Here is a 21,080-nt window from a genome sequence, read left to right as displayed (position 1 = left end):
GGCAGAATTGTTCGTCTACAGAGCTGGGTTATAATATAGTTATAATATATAGCTGATAATATAAACAATCACTTGGATGAGTTGGTTGTTTAATTATTTTATTTTTTTTATTATTTTTGTTTACTGCGGTAGTCCAAAAGTCACAGATAGGGAGAGTGTCTGAGACTGACCTGGAGACTCTGCGCTGAACGTGATGGACAGAAACCGCGGCTCCGGCGATCAGTGAGAGTGAGATGTGTACTCTGGGATGAAAGTGACGACAGATCCACATACACGTCAATCACATGACCTGGACACTCAGCGTCCTGGACGGTCAAACGCAGCCGCAGGTCCTGCTCAACGCTAGCATCTGGATATTTACAGAGAAAGAGATTCCTATAAACACAACGACTCAGTCAGCAGATGTGTGTGTGTGTGTGTGTGTGAGACTGGAGGCGGGGCCAGACCTCCAGCAGCCGTCAGCGATTGGATCTTGGGTTTGGTTCCGTTGTCCTCCTGCAACGTGATTCGCTGAGTAATGACTCCATAAAAGGAGACGATCTCAGGGGCGGAGCTGTAAAACACAAACACTCAGTGACGGACAGATGATGCTGACGACTTCAGAGCTAAAGATGTGTTTGTGTTTGGGGTAATGATCTTCTGTTGATGTGTTGAGATTCAGATACACTCATGAGCGCAGAAACAGCTGACTGAGGACACAGCACAGGTCAAAGGTTATTAACGAGCAACATCTGTGTGTGTGTGTGCGCGCGTGAGTGTCTCTGTGTTTGTTGTGTGTGATGTGTGGTTGTATTGGTTTGTGGGTGGTTTGGTGTGTGGAGTGTGTGTTGGTTGTGACCCAGTGTAGTGGGTGTGGTGTGTGTGTGTGTATGTGTACGTGTGAGGTATGAGTGTGTGTTGTGACCCACGGCGTGTGTGTGTGTGAGCGAGTGTGTGTGTGTTGAGTGTGTGTGGCGTTGTGTGTGTGTGTCGTGTGTGTGTGTGTGTGTGGAGTGTTGTGTGTGTGAGTGTGTGTGCAGTGTCAGCGTGTGTGTGTGTGTGTGTGTGTGTGTGTGTGTGTGTGTGGTGTGTATGTGTTGAGTGTTAAGTGCACGTGTGTGTGTGTGCGTGTTGGTGTGTGTGTGAAGTGTGTATTGCGTGTGTGTGTGTGACGTGTGTGTGTCGCGGTGTGTTTTGTGTTGTGAGCGCGTGTGTATTGAGCAGTGTGTAAGTGCTGGTGTGTGTGGTGTGACAGGTGTGTGTGTGTGTGTGTGGTGTGGCGTGTGCGCCACGTGTGTGTGTGTGTGTGTGTGTGTGTGTGAGCATGTGGGTGTGTGTGAGTGTGTGTGTGTGTGTGTGTGTGTGTGTTGATTTGTGTGTGTACGTGTGTGTGTGTGTGTGTGTGTGTGTGTGTGTGTTGTGTGTGTGTGTGTACGTGTGTGGTTACACATGTGTGTGTGTACATGTGTGTGTGTCTGTGCGTGTGGAGTGTGGCGTGTGTGTGTGTGTGTGGTGTGTGCGTGTACGTTTGCGAGTCTGTGTGTGTGTGTGTGTTTTGTGTGCACGGTGTGTGTGTGTGTGTGTGTGTCGTGTGTGTGTGTGTGTGTGTGCACGTGTGTGTGTGTGTGTGTGTGTGGTGTGTGTGTGTGTACATGTGTGTGTGTCTGTGCGTGTGTGTGTGTGCGTGTGTGTGTGTGTGTGTACCTGTGCGTCAGGCAGCTCTTCTGTGATTGTGTGAATGCGCCACTGTGGCTGCAGCAGGAGGGCGGGGCTACTGAGCTGTGTGACTCCGCCCCTCGCTGAAACCCCTTTGGCTTTTAACACACTCACATCCTGAGAGAGACAGACATGTTCAAGACTGATCTGTGATTGACAGCTGTACATGTGAGCCTCTTCCTGTCTAAGTGGGCGGTTCTTGCTCAGAGCAAACAGAGTTTATGCTGATAGTCTGATAATCTGACCTCAGTGTTGCGTGCGATTATTCTGTACACACATCCAGGATGAAGGACAGGGAACCAGCGAACACACGAACCCATGAAGTGCAGGTCAATCTGCAAAACACACACACACACACACACACACACACACACACACACACACATTTCAATCCCATCAGCCTCCTCTAAACATCTACTGATCCATAATCAGTTCTGTAATATTGAGTCTCTAAAGATGAACCGATGATCTCAATGTTTCTAGTCCCGCATTATTAGGCCTCTACGAAATCTGTTATATTTTTCCCAAATTCAGTTTTTCCCATTTTAATTGTACATAATAATAATAATAAATAATAATAACAATGATAATAAAACCAAAATAAAAACAGCAATAATAATCATAATAATAATAATAAATAATTATAACAATGATAATAAAACCAAAATAAAAACTAGATAATATAAAATAATAATAATAATAATTAAATAGAAATAAAAACATCAATAATAATAATAATAATAAAAATGAAATAAAAACAGCAATAATAATAATAATATAAATAATATAATTATTATTAAAATAATAATAAAATATAATTAAAAATAATAATAATAATAATTAAATAGAAATAAAAACACCAATAATAATAATAATAAAACAGAAATAAAAACAGCAATAATAAAAATGAAATAAAAAAATAAATAATGATATTATTATAATTATAAATATTAATTTATTAATTTATTAATGTTTTCATAATGAATATTGTTTTTGTTGTAGTTTTAAGATGATTTAGAGTCAGAGCAGAATTATATTACACTGGGAATCAGTCTGTACATGGATTATTGGATAACTAAACACTTTATTATTATTATTATTATTAATCTGTCATTGCTTCTATAAGATTAAGTCTCAAAAGAATAACAGTTATCATAACAAATCTAAATGTTTTTCCCAAATAGTTATTTTTTTCCTTTTTTTAATTTCTCTGGATTGATTTTTAATGGTTAACATTATTTTGAGTTTCAAAAAAACCTGTCAAATTATTGATACATTAAACGTTAAGAATTATTACATCATTTACACAGCTAAAAACATAATCATTTGTAGGGAGCGCTGTGAATGTATGTTTTTTTCAACCAAATAGGTTTTCCTTCCGCCCGTCTAATCAAATTTACATCATCATAATATACAATAACAAACAAAAATAATGAATAATAACAGAGAGTAATAAACATAGCCGTTTTAATTTTAATTAATCATATTATTTTTTAATAATGAATATGTGTTTATTTTATGTATTATTTATGGTTTTAATGCAGAGGAGTATTAATTTTAAATTATTATTAATCAGTATTTCACATGGGTTTTTGGATAATTAAATAAAACTAAACCAAACTTTTGACCGGTGTAGAGTATGTGATGTTTAACACGTCTGTCTCTGAAGCGATGGGATGTTGTGAGCGTGTGTTTCTGACCTCCTGAGCGTCTCCGTGTCGCTCGCGCTCCTGCGTCCGGCTGTTTCTGGGATCGCTGCTCCAGCACTGAACGTCTCCCAGACAAGCGGCTCTGCACACGAAGCCCGGCTGCAGTCCGAGTGCGTCAGCGGAGCCGTTCTGCAGCGTCACGCCCTGCTTGGACTCCAGTCTGAGCAGCACACTCACGCACGCCGCGGGGGTCAGAGGTCGCTCGGGGGCCTCGTCGGCTCGGGGTCTCTTAGCGCTCTCGGGGCCGTCGCTGGGTTTCTCTCGGCAGCTCATGGCAGCAGACGGACTGATGATGGTCAGATCCTCCACACACAGCTGAAGATAAACCCTGCATTAACAAACACACACACACACACACACACACACACACACACACACACACACACACACACACACACACACACACACACACACACACACCTGTATAAAGATCTGTCTCGGGTTCCCATGAAAACTGCTTTGTTTTTTCCCAAATTACATTTACATTTAGACATTAAGACATTGCTTTTATCCAAATGAGGACAATAGAAGCAATCAAAACTAACAAAAGAGCAATGATATATAAGTGCTATAACAAGTCTCAGTTAGCTTAATGTAGCAGGGTTTTTTTAAATCATATAATAAATAAAAAGAAAACTAAAAAAAATAATAATAATAATAATAAAAAAAATCAATTTTTTATTTTTTTGCCCAGTTTTTATAGTTTTAAATTTTAGCAAATAAAAAACTTATTTAAATTAATTAATTGATTCTAATAAAAAAATGACATTTTTAGACAACTGTGAAATCAGTTTTATTTCCCCACCAAATTTTATTTGATTTTTTTCTCTAAATTGTTTTTCCTCCGTTTTAATTTTTCTGGATTACATTTTTTTTTTAAATTAAACTTTAGTAATCAAAAAGCATGTCTAATGAATTGAAATCATGAAACTTGTAAAATTTAGTAAAAATTTAACCAAATTTAGGACGCTACAAAATCAGTTTAAGTTTTTTCCAAAATCCATTTTATTCTTAATTTACGTTTTAATATTTCTGGATTCCGTTTAATAATTGAATAAAATTTTAATAATCAAAAAGCATGTCTCATACTTTTACACTAATACTTAAACAATTTAATTAGATTTCTATGATTTAATGAAAAAAAAAAACCTAATTAAATATTTTAATTAATCTTTTAAAATGTAATCAAATGAAATGCTATTTCTATTCACAACAGAGGTTTACTCTTGGCAGAAAAATGATGTGATTGTTAATAATCTAAGTTTTAATGATTTTAAATCTGCTTGAAATGTTGTTACCGTCATGATAATGTGTGATTGGAATCTGAATGTATGTTAATATATGAAAGTTTTGTGTGAGGGGTAGGGGATAGAAAACACCGTTAGTACAGTAGAAAAAGTCCCCTGTGTGTGTACCTGCAGTGTTTGTGTGTGATGTAAGTCGGCTGATCCAGGTGTTTCCAGGAAGGGAAACCTGTCTTCATGAACCTCTCCATGACTAATGTACACCGCCGCACACACACTAGACAGCCTACACACACACACACACACACACACACATCACAAGCAATGAGGCATTACAGCTCAAACGAACAATCTGGACCGCAGTAAAATCACTGAAGTTTGATTGACAGGCGATCTACAGAGATCACATTAAAGAGATCACTGAAGTTTGATTGACAGGCGATCTACAATACTTTTATTTATTTAAAGGGATAGTTCACCCAAAAATGAAAATTCTGTCATTAATTACTCATCTTCGGAACACAAATTAAGATGTTTTTGATGAAATCCGAGAGCTTTCTGATCCTGCATAGACAGGAAGGGAACTGACACGTTCAAGGCCCAGAAAGGCAGTAAGGACATCATTAAAATAGTCCGTGTGACATCAGATGTTCAACCGTATTATTATGAAGCTACGAGAATAATTTATGTGCGCAAAGAAATTAAAAAAACGATGCAGTACTCTCGCGAACACGTGTCAAAAACGGACACAGAAGAGAAGAAATTGTTGAATAAAGCCGTTATTTTTGTTTTCTTTGGGAGGGTCAGAAAGAACTCTGATTTCATCAAAAATATCTTAATTTGTGTTCCGAAGGTAGTAATTAATGACAGAATTTTCATTTTTGGGGGAACTATCCCTTTAAGGTAGTTGCCAAGGCAACATTTCTAATTTTCATGTAGTTCAAGTTTTTCCATTTAATATTTGCATTTTATTTTATTTCAGACGCTTTCTAATAGTTTTAGATAACAATAACAACACTAGTCCCACCCCACATTTCTTCTTATTCAAAAGAAGCCATTTCACTCCAATATACGAAAAAACACACCACTATCGTGGCTTAATTTCATATAAGAGACACTTATGCTCAATACATAATTAGATGAATTGATAATCATCACTACCCTGCCAGGCGGTGTTGATGTGTGCGGTCCTGGCTCCTGATTGGTGGGTTGAGACACACAGGCAGCTGAGCGCGTGTGTTTGGTCTCTGAGCTGCAGTGTGGCGCGGGTCGAGTCCAGCTCCAGGACCCCCACCAACAGCAGTGGCTCTGGGGACACGTCTGTCAGCGGGACCTCATGAACGGACCAGGACAGCGCCGCGTTCAGCTCCAGCGCCGTCATGTGAGCCGCAGACGGAGGCAGGAGAGACGGCAGCGAGAGAGATGCCCAAACCTCACGCCTCATCCAATCAGACAGCTGCCTTACTGACCACAGCGGCGCAGACGGCCACCACACACAGAACTGACAGAGACACACAGACTGATGATTATTACACACACTCAATCAATCATTCAGTGTTTAAAAGAACGGTAATTCATGTTATTTGAAGAAGAATTGAATTTTTTTAATTTTAATTTAAATTTTTTGAAAAGGGTTAATTTTTTATTATTTTTATTTTTTTTAAAACATGTTTTCAATACAATTTGTATACTTCTATCTCTATCAACAGACTGATGTGTGTTATCATGGTAATAGTGTTACTGTGGTAACAAGGCATGCTTGATTATGTGCATTACCGTGGTTAATAGTTAATTTAAGTTTATTTCTAAATCAGCCTCACAGGATATTTCATGGCAAATATTATACATTAAAAATATAGTAGAACACAAAATACAAATACAATAAACAAATAAATTAGTAAAAACAATTATAAAACAAAGTATTACACAAATTTCTATAAAATATATTTTAAATTTACTTTCGAGAGAAAATGTAAAAGCTTTCTGGGTCCATCTTATAAAACAAGTCCTTAAGAGTTTGTCCTGGTAATAACCTTTGTCTCATGACATTAAATGTTGGACAGACCAAATGCATTACTGTGGTATCAGTTACATTACATTATATTTACATTTATGCATTTAGCAGATGCTTTTATCCAAAGCGCCATACAGTGTATTCAGGCAATAAATTTTTCTACCAGTATGTGTGTTCCCTGGGAATCAAACCCATGACCTTTTGCGTTGCTAATGCAATGCTCTTCCACTGAGTCACAGGAAAACAGTATCAGGACGTGTGCGCGTTACTGAGGTAACAGGGGTGAGTGCGTTACTGTGGTAACAGGGCATTAATGCAATGCTCTTCCACTGAGTCACAGGAAAACAGTATCAGGACGTGCGTTACTTGTGGTAACAGGGTAACGTGTGCATATTACTGTGGTAACAGGGCGTGTGGCGCGTGTGCAGCGTTACTGTGGTACAGGGAAGCATTACTGTGGTAACGGCATATGTGTGTGTGCATTACTGTGTTAACAGGGCGTGTGCGCGTTACTGTGGTAACAGGGAGTGTGCGTTACTGTGGTAACAGGGCATGTACGCGTTACTGTGGTAACAGGGCGTGTGCGTTACTGTGGTAACAGGGCGTGTGCGTTACTGTGGTAACAGGGCGTGTGCGCGTTACTGTGGTAACAGGGAGTGTGCGTTACTGTGGTAACAGGGCGTGTGCGCGTTACTGTGGTAACAGGGCGTGTGCGCGTTACTGTGGTAACAGGGGTGAGTGCGTTACTGTGGTAACAGGGCGTGCGCGTTACTGGGGTAACAGGGCGTGTGCGTTACTGTGGTAACAGGGGTGAGTGTGTTACTGTGGTAACAGGGCGTGCGCGTTACTGTGGTAACAGGGCGTGTGCGTTACTGGTGGTAACAGGGCAGACGTGTGCGTTACTGTGGTAACAGGGCGTGTGCGCGTTACTGTGGTAACAGGGGTGAGTGCGTTACTGTGGTAACAGGGCATGTACGCGTTACTGTGGTAACAGGGCGTGTGCATTACTGTGGTAACAGGGCGTGTGCGCGTTACTGTGGTAACAGGGAGTGCGCGTTACTGTGGTAACAGGGGGGTAGGGTGCGTTACTGTGGTAACAGGGAGTGTGCGTTACTGTGGTAACAGGGCGTGTGCGATACGGTGGTAACAGGGCGTGCGCGTTACTGTGGTAACAGGGGGGAGTGTGTTACACTGTGGTAACAGGGCGTGTGCGCGTTACTGTGGTAACAGGGAGTGTGCGTTACTTAACGTGGTAACATCGGCGTGTGCGTTACTGTGGTAACAGGGCGTGTGTGCTGGTTACTGTGGTAACAGGGGTGAGTGCGTTACTGTGGTAACAGGGCGTGTGCGTTACTGTGGTAACAGGGGTGAGTGTGTTACTGTGGTAACAGGGCGTGCGCGTTACTGTGGTAACAGGGCGTGTGCGTTACTGTGGTAACAGGGGTGAGTGTGTTACTGTGGTAACAGGGGTGAGTGTGTTACTGTGGTAACAGGGCGTGCGCGTTACTGTGGTAACAGGGCGTGTGCGTTACTGTGGTAACAGGGCGTGTGCGTTACTGTGGTAACAGGGCGTGTGCGTTACTGTGGTAACAGGGGTGAGTGCGTTACTGTGGTAACAGGGCGTGTGCGTTACTGTGGTAACAGGGCATGTACGCGTTACTGTGGTAACAGGGCGTGTGCGCGTTACTGTGGTAACAGGGCGTGCGCGTTACTGTGGTAACAGGGGTGAGTGCGTTACTGTGGTAACAGGGCGTGTGCGTTACTGTGGTAACAGGGCGTGTGCGTTACTGTGGTAACAGGGCGTGCGCGTTACTGTGGTAACAGGGGTGAGTGCGTTACTGTGGTTACAGGGGTGAGTGCGTTACTGTGGTAACAGGGCGTGCGCGTTACTGTGGTAACAGGGGTGAGTGCGTTACTGTGGTAACAGGGCGTGTGTGCGTTACTGTGGTAACAGGGCGTGTGCGTTACTGTGGTAACAGGGCGTGTGCGTTACTGTGGTAACAGGGCGTGTGTGCGTTACTGTGGTAACAGGCCAGGGATGCGTTCCAGTTCATTTTTTTAACGCCCTTCCCTCGATAACTTCCGTAACTTACCTTTGGAATCCACTATGGAATTGATATATTATTCCCTTGCAAAATTGTTTGATGCGGCATTCTATGTGTATCTAGGTATGATTGGGCTATTTTAAATGTGTGTCTAAAAGTGAAGTGGAGCTCAGCCCATATGTATGTGTTACTGTGGTAACAAAGCAGGTAAGTGTTACTATGGTAACAGGGCCTGTGTGTGTGTGTGTGTGTGTGTGTGTGTGTGTTACTGTGTGTGGTATATAGGACATATATGTGTATGTTAGGGTAACAGGTAATAGGGTATGTGGGGGTGTTTGTGAGCTATGGTGATAACAGGGTGTGTGCGTGTTACCGTAGTAACAGGGCACTGGTGTGGCTCCTGTATCATCTCTCTGTAAATGTTTCTCTTTTTTTGGGTCTTCTGTTCAGCGTCACACACAAAGTCCAGCAGCCGCTCAGCAACCACACACACTCGCTCCGCTCTCACCCAGCGTGGACACAACTGACACACACACACACACACAGGTTAATAACGTGACACTGACTGATAACACTGTGATCATACACTGTAGTATTTAGGGTATCATTTGAGTGGAAAATCACATTGTGATGTTTCTAAAAAACTGATTGCAATTTAAATTTAAATTTATCATTTGTCTAAAATCTCGTATCGTGAGTTGAGTGAATCGTTACATCCCGACTTCTACAGTATTTTCTCCTCTTTGTGCTCATCTTCACTGATTTACAGTAGGGTTATTTGTGTGTGTAATACCATTTGATATATCGTCCAGCACTAGTGACAATACTGCCCAAGCACCGAGTCTTCACAAGGTCTCACCTCATCAGCGACGGCGTTCTGACAGTAGCAGAGCCAGAGATACTACTGACGCGCGCGCCCCAGATTCTTCTCCAGCAGGAGGCACTGCAGCGGCCCGTGTGACCCCGACACCTCCACCTTTGAACTCAGGCGGCTGAAGGCAGTGACCTGCAGGCTGGAGCGCAGACACGCACACAGAACCACGTGAGGAGCGAACGGAGACGCGCGGTACAGGAAGTGAACGTTGTGAAGCTGGAGAGAACAGACAGAAATGTTTCTCAAATGTTTGGACCTTTAGCTGATTGAAGTCTGATCCAGCGAAGCCGCTGCTGAACTTTGTGATGACATCACGCTCACCTGAATCTCCGCCCCCGGCCTCAAGCCGCCGCAGCATTTCTGAGCCGGCTGATAGGCTAGACAAAGCCCCACCTGTCCGTCAATCTCATAAAGCCCCGCCTCTGCATTCAAGATCTTTGTGACCCCATTCCCTGTCAATCAGACACACTGTTACCACGGAAACCGGTCACAAGCACAAGTCAGTTACATAAAGGCAATTTTTATCTTTTTCCACGTAAAAGTTTGGGATCAGTAAGACTTAGTAAGTAATGTTTTTTAAAGAAGTCTCTTCTGCTCATCAAGGATGCATTTATTTGAATAAAAAAACCCAGTAATCTTGCAAAATGTTATTATAATATAAAATAATGGTTTCTATTTTAATATCCTTTAAAATATAATTTATTTCTGTGATGCACAACTGTATTTTCAGCATCATTACTCCAGTATAAAGTGTCACATGATCTTCAGAAATCATTCTAATATGATGATTTATTTTTAGAATTATCAACAGTTGTGCTGACAAATTTTTTTTTTTAAACTGTGATACTTTTTTCAGGATTCTTTGATGAATAAAAAGTTTAAAAGATCTATATTCTTTATTCAAAATATAAATCTTTTCTAACAATATAAATCTTTGCTACCACTTCTCAACAATTTAACACATCATCGCTGAATAAAAAAATTAATTTCATTCAAAAAAAAACTTTTATTTCTATTTTAAATAAATGCTTTTCTTTTTAACTTTTTATTCATCAAAGAATCCTGAAAAAAAAGTATGGTTCATGTTCCAAAAAAATATGAAGCGTTTTTCTAATATTGATAATAAATCATCAGTATTAGAATGATTTCTGAAGATCAATGTGACACTGAAGACTGGAGTAATGATGCTGAAAATACAGCTGCACATCACAGAAATAAATTACAGTTTAATGTATATCGAAATAGAAAAATGTTATTTTACATCATAATAATATTTCACAATATTACATTTTTTCCTGTATTTTTTATTAAATATATGCATGGATGGTTGGTGAGAAGAAGATACTCCTTTAAAAAATTTTTAATAATTATTATGATAACATTTTTGACGGTTGTTTTATATCAGTATGTATTAAGAGTGTCATTTGGTGGAGCACCTTAGCTGATGAGCGTGGAGCGTTTGAGTCGGACGGAGCTGCCCCCTGAGCACAGCTGTGTGTCTGCGCTGATGGAGTCTGTGTGTGTGTCTGGATCCTCGCAGCTCTCCTGTGCCGCTTCAGCCTGAGGATGTAGGCGTGACTGACAGCTGTCCGTCAGCACACGCCGGCCCACTCCAGCACCCTGCAGTGCACACACACAGCAGAGACGAGATCCACACGACTCCTCGACCCCCACACACACACTGCCTCCAGAACTGATGCTTGGCTTCCTGACACAACAATAAACAACAGATCAAGCTTACAAGACAATAGACTAATTTTTAATTCTACTACTGCCTAGATTATATAAGTGCAAAAAACAGTTTGCACTTATATAATTATATAAGTTAAAATTATATAAGTTAAAAAACAGAATTAAATGACTTCTGTTTCACTACTTTGAATGCACAGCAATTAATGAATGCATTCGTATGCAGATCATCAGTGAGGCAGAAAAGCATGAATATTTGTAATATACATTTTAAAAAAAATCTAAATAAAAAAAAATATATACATAGATCTATATTTATATAGAAATTGATTGTGTTTTCTATATATATATATCATATATATATTATAATATATATATATATATATATACAAATAATATATATTAAATTATATGTAATATTATAATTATAATATATATAATATTATAATATTCATAATTATATATATATTATATTAAAAAAAAAATTATAAAATATTTTATCATATATAATATAGAAATATAAACTTACTGTGTATCAGTGTTAAATAAAAGCTAAAATGTAAAAAAATATATATATTATTTGGTAACTGAAATATAAAGCTGAAATAAACCAAATAAAATAAAATATAATAATAAATAATACATAATAAAAATAATAAATATTATAAATATACTACATTAAAAAAACCTTAAACTTACACAAAATTAAAAAAAATTAAATTTGGCAACTAACAAAAATAAGTTTAAGTCCTATAATTTACTAAAGCTACACTAACTAAAAAATACGAATTAAAGCTATATAGAAATATTTTTGGGAAAACAAAACAACAACTAACAAACAGGACAAAAGCATATTAGATAATAACTAAAAACTTAAAAGTAAAATTCTAAATATGAATAAACTACTAGTAAGTAGTATATAAACAAGTTGATTAAGCGATTCAGTTCATCGAGTCAAGGACTGATGGACCGGTCCCCCCCCCACACTGTTCTTTGATCTCGGACTGAATCCCGTGACACTGACCGAGCATGACACCGGCACTGAAGATCCTGCTTCCACTGAGGACGAGGCAGAAGAACTGCATTCTCCCACGGATCACCAGCGGAGGACAGACGATGCTCACCCGGCCGCTGACGCACACACACCCCTGCTCCTCACACCTGACACACACACAGAGAGAGAGTCACGCTCCTGATCAAACACACCCGCGTCTCAAGCCGAAGCCGCTTCACCTCTGCGTGAGGAGTTCAGCCGCACGCGTCACGCTCATGAACTCGCTCAGGGCTCCTCCGTGGTCGAAGGCCATGGCCTCGAGGGTCACACAACCCCGGGGGGTCCAGCAGCTCTAGGTGACCCGCATCAGGTGCATTCATGGGGGATGTAGTGTTCCACGACCCCAGGGAAAACAGCATGAGCCTCCCCAACCAGAGACAAGACGACCCTCAGCATCTCTGCTCCAGAAAACAAGAGCCAGGCATATACAGCTGCTTATGGATAAAGCTGTGACCGCCACTATTAATGCACAGAAGCAAAAAAATATGGTACAAATCAAAAGTGATGGCCACTCAAAACTAACAGCGATTATTGGAGCGAGTTTTACAAGAAAATGCTATTTTGGTTTTTCTCCACAGTACTTGATCGTGTTGCCCTGCCGTTTATCTGTGAACCTGACGAAAAAAACAGTAAAGCACTAATTATTACTTAGAATAAGCTTTTCAGTTCTTAGATTTTATTAATTCTGTCATAACTCGTCATTATTATCATCAACATGCTCTTTAGCTTTACTCTGACACATCTTTAGAAGTACTTTTCCCGCCACAAATACTTTATCAAACCCTTTGTATATATTAATAATATTCTGAACTGAGCTTCGAAATCATATTTTCCGTTCTAATTGTTAATTTCAGTTTGTGTTACTTCAATTGTGTGTTGTTTTGCCATAATTATCTATACAGTTATCTATTTCTACTTAGCTTTTTTCTTTATTTAGTATCTAGTTTAAGGTCATTTTAGATTCAGCCATTAGATATTGACACAAGGCATAATATATATCTATATATAATATTTTCATTTTTTTGAATGAGCTTTATTTAAAGTTTCGTTCTATTTTAATTTAGGTTGTTTTATAATGTTATAATATGTACGCTTTTGTCATTCTCATGACCTAAAAAAGTCTATGTAATAAAAATCCTCCGGGTTATTATAGATTGACCAGTGGCCTCGATTTTTTTTTTGATCTTTACGGGGGGGTTTTTTTTATTTTTTTTGGGTTTTTTTTTTATTTTTGGCAGCTCATTTTTTTTTTTTTATTGTTTTTTTTTTTAATTTTAGTTTTTTTTTTTTTTTATTTATTTTTATTTTTAAATATTTTCCTTTTTTTTTTTTTTTTTTTTTTTTTTAATTTACTTTTTTTAGAGACAAGGCGACTTCAGCGTACTCCAGAAACAAGAGCCAGGCATATGGCTGCTTATGGATAAAGCTGTATGGCGCCAATATTAATGCACAGAGAAAAAAATATGGTAAAAATCAAAGTGATGGCCCTCCAAAGTAACAGCGATTATTGGAATGAGTTTTACAAAAGAAATACTATTTTGGTTTTCTTCACATGCTTACGGTATTGTTGCCTGCCGTTTATCTGTGAACCTAATGAAAAAACAGTAAAGCTTGCTTACTAATTGTGCCACTAATTATTACTTAGAATAAGCTTTTTATTTATTATGTTTTATTTATTCTTTATTATCTTGTAATTTTTTTTTTAGATTTTTCTTTTTTTATTTTTATTTATTTAGTTTTTGAGATTTATTTTTTTAGAAATTTTATAATATTTATTAATATTCTGAATGAGCTTCTAATTCATATTTTCAGTTCTAATTTTTAATTTCAGTTTGTTTTGTTATTAATTTCGTTGTGTTTTTTTGCCATTATTATCTATTATAATCTATTTCTACTTAGCTTTTTTCTTATTTCTATCTTAGTTTTAGTCATTTTAGTATTTCAGCAATATATATATACACAGGCATATATATATATATATATATATATTAATATTCTGAATGAGCTTTTATTTAATATTTTTAGTTCTTATTTTAATTTTAGGTTGTTTTATTAATTTGTTATAATAATGTTACTTTTTTGTCATTCTTATTCTTCATAAAAAAGTCTATGTATAAATAATATTTATTATTTATTAATATTTTGAATCAGCTTTTTATTGAGGAACATTTTTTCAGTTCACATTTTGAATTTTTTGTTTTATTAATTTATTAGGGTTTTCATATACACCTTATATATATAATTCTATGGAATATTATATAATTGCATTTATTTTTTAATTGAATTTTAATAATTTTAATTAACAAACTTAAATATTTCAGTTCATATTTTACATTTAGTTTTATTAATTTATTAATCTATCTTTTCATATAATACTATATAATTTCATATAATTGTATTTAAATTTATTTAACTTTTAGCTATTTCAGCATTAACAAACTTATTTCAGAAAGTAATTTTTAATTAGCAGCTACTCAAGTTCTATTTTTTTTTTCATTAATTTTTTTCAAGATTGTCATCTTACAAGCTTATCTATATTTTATTTCAGGTAATGCGAGCTATTTAATGAGTGCAAAGCAACGAGGCTGGAGTTGATCTACTTCTGTCCACTCACCGCCGCACGCTACATGGCCCCCGCGTCCCTCACCCGCCCAGACCCGTCCTCCGCCCCCGCGGCCCGTCCGTCACACAGACAGCCAATCAGAAACAGGTTGTCACGAGGCAGCGCTTTATAACCGGGCAGCTTTGGCTCCGCCCCTCTGGCGTGTTCCTGGTAGTGGGCGGAGCTCAGCGGAAGGCTGCTGCGGCAGGCGGTTCTCTGATCACGGAGCAGCTCCGTACACGTAACTGGAACCGTTACGGGAGAAAAACACGATGCACCTTACACGCAATCAGACCGCTGACATCAGATGAAGCGCTGCGAGTCAGACCTCACCTGTGGCTGACTGGCGAGATCAGCGGCGTCTCCCCCCCGACTTGTCCGTCTGAACGCCCAGACACCCACGGCCAGAGACGGGGCTGATCCACAGACAGACCCCAGAGACTCGTCCGATGAGAGGAAGAAGCTGCTGCTCCACAGCCTCAAACACCGGGCAGACAGCCAGCCGCTGGCTCCTGAAACACACACACACCACACACACACACACACACCCCATACATACACACACACACACACCCACACACATACACACAACACAGACACACACACATCAGTACCTTGTGGCACTTCTGCTCATCATGGCTGCATTTATTTGATCAGAAATACAGTAAAACGAGTTAAATATTATTATGATGTTAAATAACATTATTCTATATTTAATATCCGCTAAACTGTAATTTAGTTTTTGCTGCTGATGTGCAGCTTGTATTTTCAACATCGATACTCCAGTCTTCAGTTTCACATGATCTTCAAGAAATCAGAATAATATGAATGATTTATTATCAGTTTTTGCTGCTTAATTATTGTTAAATTATTATCTTGTTATTATTTTATTTTTTTTTATTTTTTTTTGTGGTGAGGGTAATTTTTTCAGGTTTCTTTGATGCATACACTGAAAACGGAACCATTATTTCTTTACAAAAAAAATTCGAACAATAAATGTCTTTTTCACTTTTATCACTTTAGCACAGACAGCATTTATTTCTTTCAACAAAAAAAAAAAGAAAAAAAGAAAATTACTACCCCCCATTTTTTTTTTACCAGTAGTGTATATTGGTACAAAATATTTATCATTTTAAATAAAATGCTGTGCTTTTAACTTTTTTATTCATCAAATAATCCTGAAAAAGTAATCACAGGTTCCAAAAACAAATATTTAAGCAGCACACTATATATAAACTAGAAATAATCAGTATATTTTATGATTTCTGAAGATCATGTGACCCTTGAAGATGATAATGATGCTGAAAATACAGCTGCACATCACCGCAATAAATTATAGTTTTTAAGTATTTTTTCACATATTATGTATTTCTAATCAAATAAGCAGAAGAGAGTTTAGAACACATTACTAGATCTCACTGATTCACAAACTTTATATAAATCAACCAACTAGGTGAATGTACCGCTCTGCTGTTGGCTCCTGAAGTGCTGCAGAAACTCCTCCATCCGTTCTGCACAGGGACAACGCTCCTCGCGACTGTCACGTGTGTATTTATTAAAATATAAGAGCAAAATTTTGAATATTCACGCCGATCTGTCCGCGCTTCTTCTCCGATGTTTTGTGGTGTGACGTCACGCGGTCGTGGGCGCGGCGCGCTCTTACCCCCCCAGCGGAGCGAGGAGAGACGACCACAAATAAAATTCATTTTCGGAACCTTTACTGACAAACTTTGGCTGGGGGGAAGTTTGACAAAGCGAAGCGATTTCTTATTTTTACAATTCTATTATGACTCGTATAGTTTTATATCTTAGCACTTTTCAATTTATATTAATATTAATAATCTTATAATGTTTATTCATATGAATGTTGATAATAAGTTATATTATGTTCTTAAATATCCTCAGCATTTCTATATGTACCGAAGTAGCGTCTGTTACTTACTGGTCTTGCATTGTAATACTCTCCTGGACACTCCCCCTCGCCGGCGCCCTAGTTTTTCGTCCACGGAAATTAATTAGACGGAATTTAAAAGATATTACTAAGAATCAATGGTACACTTGCGATTCCATAATTCCAATTGCGATGTTGTAGTTTCAATCTTTTTCATGTGTTGCAAATACTATGATGCAATATTCAATTTCAAGTGAAATTATGTAATTGCGCCCCACTTGCGATAAAACAGGTCCAGATTTGATGAGAGAAAAAAAGGGCAGTCCAGGAGATCAATACGATCTGCCACTTAGACCTTGCTATATTTTTTTTTCGTTGAGTTTAAATAATTTTTACATCATTAATTATACTACTACACACAGACGAACGTTGTAAGTTTGGTGTCTCGGGTTATATTAGCATGGAGTTTATATCGTTTCTTTATTGTATTGGTACATTAATGCCATTTAATAATTTTATATAATATGTTTCTCATACATTGTTACAAACAGATTGAAAACAATATTAAATTTTGTTCATTATAGTGGATTAAAATATAATTATAAAATAATAATAATAATAATAATAATTATAATTATAATAATAAAGAAATCAATATCCTTCAAGAAAATGACATTTATAACTTTATATTTATAATCGCCATGGGTTTGAGTTTCACATTATAGATCATTTTATTTCTTTATTTTAGTTTTAGTTTCAGTTTCGTTCGAACCACACCGGGGTTTCAGTCAGCCATCACCTCTGCGGATTTCCCTCTGACACGGCGCTCGCTGATTGGACCGTCCGCCGACGCGATCTGAGAGCTGAGACAATCAGCCGCCCGCGTCCAGTGTGCCTTCATTTCCAGCGCATCACGCCGCACAAGCATCAACGAGCGATCCATCGTTGGGTGACCGCAAGCAGCACGGAATCGGCGGAGATCGCGCGCCTGGTGTGCTGAGAATAAAGAGCAGGTTTTTCCCACATTTCAGAAATCAGCTTCTAAATTTATTATAAAATATCGAACACGCGTGTGCTTTGCCAGCGCAATCATCCGCTTCTGTGTGATACTCATGTGCGCTGTGGGGGAGGGGGGGGGGGGGGAATTAGCTGCGCGGAAGTGAAAAATGGAGGAAAAGAATCTTGAACCAAAAGCTTCGCGCCGACTGCAGCAGAACAAAACATTTACATTCACGCGTATGAAGCCAAACCTTATATATGTGTTCATCCAGGTCAGTGGTTTTGTAATAAAACATTATATTGCATGCATTTTGTAGCTGTAATGACTGAATACTCTGATATAATGCAGTTCAGCTTCGTTTATTATTTTAGTATTTGGAAACAAAACTTGCTATATTTGATCGACTTAGTAACAAAACATCACAGACAATTTAATCACACACACAATCTCCAATATATATTTAAATACAGTTTTCTATACATTTTGCATAATGTATAGAATAAAATAAAATATAATAAAATTATATTTTGTTTTGATGTGTATATTTCATTTTTATTAGGTTAGATACAAAATATTGAAATATACTAATAATTTATAATTTCGATTACCAATTTTATGTGTGTGGGGGTGAAGGAGTTACATCTAACGAATCATCGAAAGTTTATTGAATATTATAATTTTTATTACTTGTGCTTCTGGGTATTTATAGTTAATATATTTAATTTTTATATACATTTTTGGGGGGGATGTCATTCATGGTATCTGTTTACATATCCACACATATAGATTTTAAAGAACGTATTTTTTATGGGATTTCAATATATATGATATATATAGATTCAAAAAGGTAAGGTTTTTGTTTACAAAATATAATGCATGCATACTGTATATATATTAATGTATATGATAATCGAACACAACCATGCTGTGTGTGTGTGGGTGTGTGTGTATATCTTAGATATATATATAAAATAAATATTACACACGTGACAAAACATGTAAACAACAAATTTTTATTTTTAAGCGCTTAAGTGGGTTGACAAGCGCACTGAGATATATCTATATATATATATATATAATATAGATATATATATATATCTATTACACACACACGGAAAAATGTAATTATAAATATTACCAATACATATTTAAATGCTACTTTTCATTCATTTTTCTGTATAGCGATTTGTATATGCAAAAGCTTGTTTTTGAATTTTTTATATTAGTTAGTCATACTTGTGTTCTTATACACCCCCCCACAACACACACAGAATAGTAATGAGTTATTCTGTTAGTGAGTGTCTTCGTGTTATTGAGTGTGTGTTTTTGTGTGTGGGTGTGTGTGCTTTTGTGCGGTCAGGCTCGAGTGTGGGTGTGTTTTCTGTCAGGGGATTGCAGGATGGTGAAAGGAGACGTGACCAAACCCAAGGGGGAAGAACCGTCTGCGTACGCGGTCTTCGTGCCAGACGTTATCGCGACGGAGCACACAGCGCAAGAAGTCCCGACGTTCCCATCCAACTCTCCGAGTTCTCCAAGAAGTGCGCGAGCGATGGAAGGTGAGGCGACCGCCAACCGAGGAAGATGAGGGATTTTTTTTTTTTTTTTCGGAGATGATGTCACTAACCGCCGTCTCTTCTGTCCTCCAGGCGCTGAGCGCTTTTCAGAGAAGAGCAGGTTTGGAAGGGACATGGCCAAAGTGGATAAAGCTCGCTACGAGAAACGAGATGAAGAGTTACGTGGCCTGCCAAAGGGAGCCGGGAACGAGCGGGCAGGAAGAAGAAAGACCCGAAACGCCCCGAAACGCCCCCCCCCGCGCCGTAACAACCCCACCTATCTCCATTACACAACAGAATATAGGGGGGGACATTTTTTTTTTTTTTTTATGCTAAAATGATTACCAGTATTCCGTGTGTATGCTTTGGAATTTTTTCATTTTATTAACATAAATTTATGAATTAAAATAAAAAAAAGTAGAGAAACTCGTCCAGTATCTCGTGTAAAATGGCCAGAAAAAAAAGACTAAAAAATATATTAAAAAATATATAAAATAAAATAAAAAAATGACTGTCTACATTTAATATATATATATTACACAGTATAGGCATAAAATATGAAATGTGTGTTTATGTATGGTGTGTATATAATATCTATATATAAAAATAAAAACAGCTACACAAACTCTATAATACTTACAGAATGCAGATTAATTTTTTAAAATGTTTGAATTTTAGAATTTTATTTTTTTATAGGTATTGAATTAAAATTACGTGAAAAGTAGAAATGGGAGAAGAATGAACTTATAAATATATAATAGACAAATACAAGAACCTGTACTATATAATGCAATATATAAAGATATTTTTGTTTTGATTTTACAAAATGGCAGTTTTAAGAAAAAGTAGAGAAACATGTCCAGTATTAGTGTACATGGCAGAAAAAAAGACTAAAAAATATATAAAAAATATATAAAATAGAAAATAGCTTGTACATTTAATATATATATATATATATATATATGTATATATACAGATATATATATATATATATATATATACACACACACACACACACACACACATATGCCTATATGCATAAATATTAAATGTTTATTATATATATATATATATATATATATATATATATATATATATATATATATAAAGTTTTACAAATTGCAGTATTTCTATTGTGTAAAATGCTTTGAATTTTTGAATTTATTTTTTTTTAAATGGGAATAAATTTAAATTACATGCGAAACAGTAGAAATGAGAGAGATAGCCAATGACACACACACACAGCTGCATGATGTACATTACACAAGTCTGAGATACGGCCTCCTTCGCATTCATATATGCTATATATTGGTTCTGTTATATTTTATAATTATTTGCACACGCACACGTTCCTAATTGCTCGTGTAGAAATCAGCTATTGAATGTTTCATTAATAAATTGTTATGGAAATTAATATAAACCAGTATGAAGCATAAAGCGTTATTTCCTAACAAGTTTTTGTGGAGATCAGCTCATTATGGGAGAAATCTTTCACTCATAAAGTCCATTATAGAATTCATGTGGTGTATATTATAATTCATGTAAATTAAAAGTCATTATATGATATATTTTTTTAAATACTATTTTATCATTGTTTAAAATTGTACTGATAGTTGTGTAGTATTTAAATGACAGTCGAATCATTTCTGTTGTTGCATCGCTCCAGATCTGAGTGATGAATATTTAGCCGGGTTTTGCTCTCTTTATGAG

At 37.1% G+C, this 21,080-nt stretch overlaps 1 protein-coding gene and 1 pseudogene across 1 annotated transcript in view; one reads left to right on the top strand and one right to left on the bottom strand.

Moving 5' to 3' along the window:
• Positions 1 to 12,581, bottom strand: part of LOC109106334 (CST complex subunit CTC1-like) — a 20,366-nt gene extending 7,785 nt beyond the window's left edge. Inside the window, 14 exon segments of the mRNA XM_042754300.1 lie at positions 171 to 253; positions 255 to 349; positions 447 to 570; positions 639 to 689; positions 1,684 to 1,812; positions 1,941 to 2,030; positions 3,396 to 3,732; positions 4,820 to 4,934; positions 5,810 to 6,149; positions 9,081 to 9,230; positions 9,567 to 9,797; positions 9,903 to 10,033; positions 12,295 to 12,431; positions 12,504 to 12,581. Of these exon segments, the coding sequence (XP_042610234.1) occupies positions 171 to 253; positions 255 to 349; positions 447 to 570; positions 639 to 689; positions 1,684 to 1,812; positions 1,941 to 2,030; positions 3,396 to 3,732; positions 4,820 to 4,934; positions 5,810 to 6,149; positions 9,081 to 9,230; positions 9,567 to 9,797; positions 9,903 to 10,033; positions 12,295 to 12,431; positions 12,504 to 12,577 (2,087 nt within the window). The 5' untranslated portion in view covers positions 12,578 to 12,581.
• A 6,635-nt stretch (positions 12,582 to 19,216) lies between these two features.
• On the top strand, positions 19,217 to 19,638 carry LOC122143709 (annotated as a pseudogene).
• Positions 19,639 to 21,080: the final 1,442 nt, after the last annotated feature.

Source organism: Cyprinus carpio, unplaced genomic scaffold (genome assembly GCF_018340385.1).
Source record: "Cyprinus carpio isolate SPL01 unplaced genomic scaffold, ASM1834038v1 S000006488, whole genome shotgun sequence".
Classification (NCBI taxonomy): domain Eukaryota; kingdom Metazoa; phylum Chordata; class Actinopteri; order Cypriniformes; family Cyprinidae; genus Cyprinus; species Cyprinus carpio.
This window is presented reverse-complemented; position numbering and strand designations above follow the sequence as displayed.